The sequence below is a fragment of the Vespa crabro genome, chromosome 3 (genome assembly GCF_910589235.1).
Source record: "Vespa crabro chromosome 3, iyVesCrab1.2, whole genome shotgun sequence".
Classification (NCBI taxonomy): Eukaryota; Metazoa; Arthropoda; class Insecta; order Hymenoptera; family Vespidae; genus Vespa; species Vespa crabro.
In genome coordinates, this window is record NC_060957.1 from 4,616,341 (window position 1) to 4,618,260 (window position 1,920).

The window sequence follows — 1,920 nt, forward strand, 5'->3', positions numbered from 1 at the left end:
CTCAACCTCACCTTTATCAGCTTTTCCAGCAATATGCCTGCCGTGTCGAGCATGCACAACGGCCGATAGGACGATGGCAGCCTTTGGTTTCCTTTGCCCTTACAGATTAGCACGAGGCCCGCTGTTTTCCATCGCGATGAGAAAACTCCAGTTATTAAGCAGGCATTGTACGCCTTTAACAGTAGGTCTGGATTTTGCTGTACTATAATTTTCAGCACTTCGTTAGGTATGCCATTGAAACCTAATGCCTTCTTGTTTCGTAAGGTTCGGGCCGTCCTCTTTGGCTCTTCTGTGCTGAAGAGGGCACAGTCCTCTACTTGGCCAAAGTCTATCTTCGGCCTGGTGAAGTGTGCCGGGAAGAAGATACCCCCGATGTTTTTCATGGTGGTCGTGTCCATGACTTGGGTCGGTCTCAGGGCCCCGAGCTTCTGGGTTACAATTTTGTAGCCCAGTCCCCATGGGTCCATACTAATATCCTCTCCCAACTTCCTTCAGCAATTGACCTTGCTTTTGTTTATGGCCCGGCGCAGTTGCTTTTTCGCGGCCTTGTGTTCCGCAGATTTGGCGTTTGCTTCGCTCCCTTTCCTTGCCCGTCGTGCAGCTCGTCTCAATTTCAGGCACTTTCGGCGCAGCTCCGCGATCTCTGGAGTCCACCAGTATGCAGGTCGCTTGCCGTGGCGAGGTTTCTTGCGCGGTATGGCAGATTCACAAGCCATTACGATGTGGCGGACAGTAGCTCCGACAAGCGTTTCGGTCGCGGCCTCTCCTGTTGCTTCGGGTCCTTCGATAACTTCTATTTCCCGGGATATTGTTTTAATGAAGTTTCCGGAGTCCATCTTGTGAACGTTCCATCTGTGTGGAGTCGCTTTGTCTTCTCTGCCTCTCCGTGATTCTCCGTGTACACTAAAGGTAATGTATTGGTGATCGCTTCCAGTGTAGTCCTCGATCACCTTCCATTCCTCGATCCGCGGTAACAGGCCCTCATTTGCGAGGGAGATGTCCGGAATTATCTCAGTGTACCCGGGGCGCCGAAAGGTTGTAATAGAGTCAACGTTCAAAACATAAAGCCCTGTTCTGGCCGCTATTTTCACCACGTATTTACCCCTCGAGTTTTGGTACGGCATTCCCCACTCGACCGCCTTAGCATTGAAGTCGTCGGCCACCAAGATGTTATCTGTTTTGTTCCAGGCCACTTCCTCCAGCATGTCTATTTTTTATCGGAATTCGTGGATGAGTTCGTTTGGTGTGAAGTAGCAACTAAAATAAGTAACCTCCCCACTTTTAATCCAAACGAAGCCACGGCAGCTTCCATGACTCTCTACTGGTATCTTGTTTGGCTCCAGGATCCAGATGGCCGCTGTGCCGTGAGGATCAGAGAACCCTAAGGGCGATTTCTTATCCCTATATTGTTCATTGATCAACAGTAGATCTGTCCTCTTCTCCTGGGCCAGTTGATACAGTAGCTCGTTGGCAGTCTTGCTCCTGTTCAAGTTTGCTTGTAGTATTCGCATCATCGCAGGAGCTTTTTGGCCTTATTGAGAACTTCCTTGAAGATGCTACAACGTCCCAATCCAAGAGCGTGGTCACGCTCGAGTATTTCTTGTCCTTTATCCGCCTCCGTGCATAACATGCAGTTTTCCGGGGCCAGATACTCTCTCGCTTGATAATTAGCATTATCACATTTGTAGCAGAGCTTGCTTCTGTCCGGGCCTTTGCATTTCCGGACGGTATGCCCATATCCAAGGCATCTGTAGCACCTTGAGATCACCGCCCTCTGCCTTATTCTGCAATTAACCCACCATACCTTTAATATGCCCCGACTTTAAAAGTTGGCTTGTTTCTACGCTCACTTCTACGATGGCCATTTTGAACCCTCTCCAGTTTGTCTTCGTGGTCTAGATCTTCATTTTTTTTCGGAGT

At 49.4% G+C, this 1,920-nt stretch overlaps 1 protein-coding gene across 1 annotated transcript; it reads right to left on the reverse strand.

The window, feature by feature from the left end:
* Window positions 1-491: 491 nt before the first annotated feature.
* On the reverse strand, window positions 492-1,205 carry LOC124422840. The gene has a single exon (XM_046959774.1). The coding sequence runs from the start codon at window positions 1,203-1,205 to the stop codon at window positions 492-494; it is 714 nt and encodes a 237-aa protein (XP_046815730.1).
* Window positions 1,206-1,920: the final 715 nt, after the last annotated feature.

Bases quoted from the DNA above. Each gene is read 5' to 3' on its own strand.
- LOC124422840 (XM_046959774.1), bottom strand. From the start codon at position 1,205: ATGCTGGAGGAAGTGGCCTGGAACAAAACAGATAACATCTTGGTGGCC.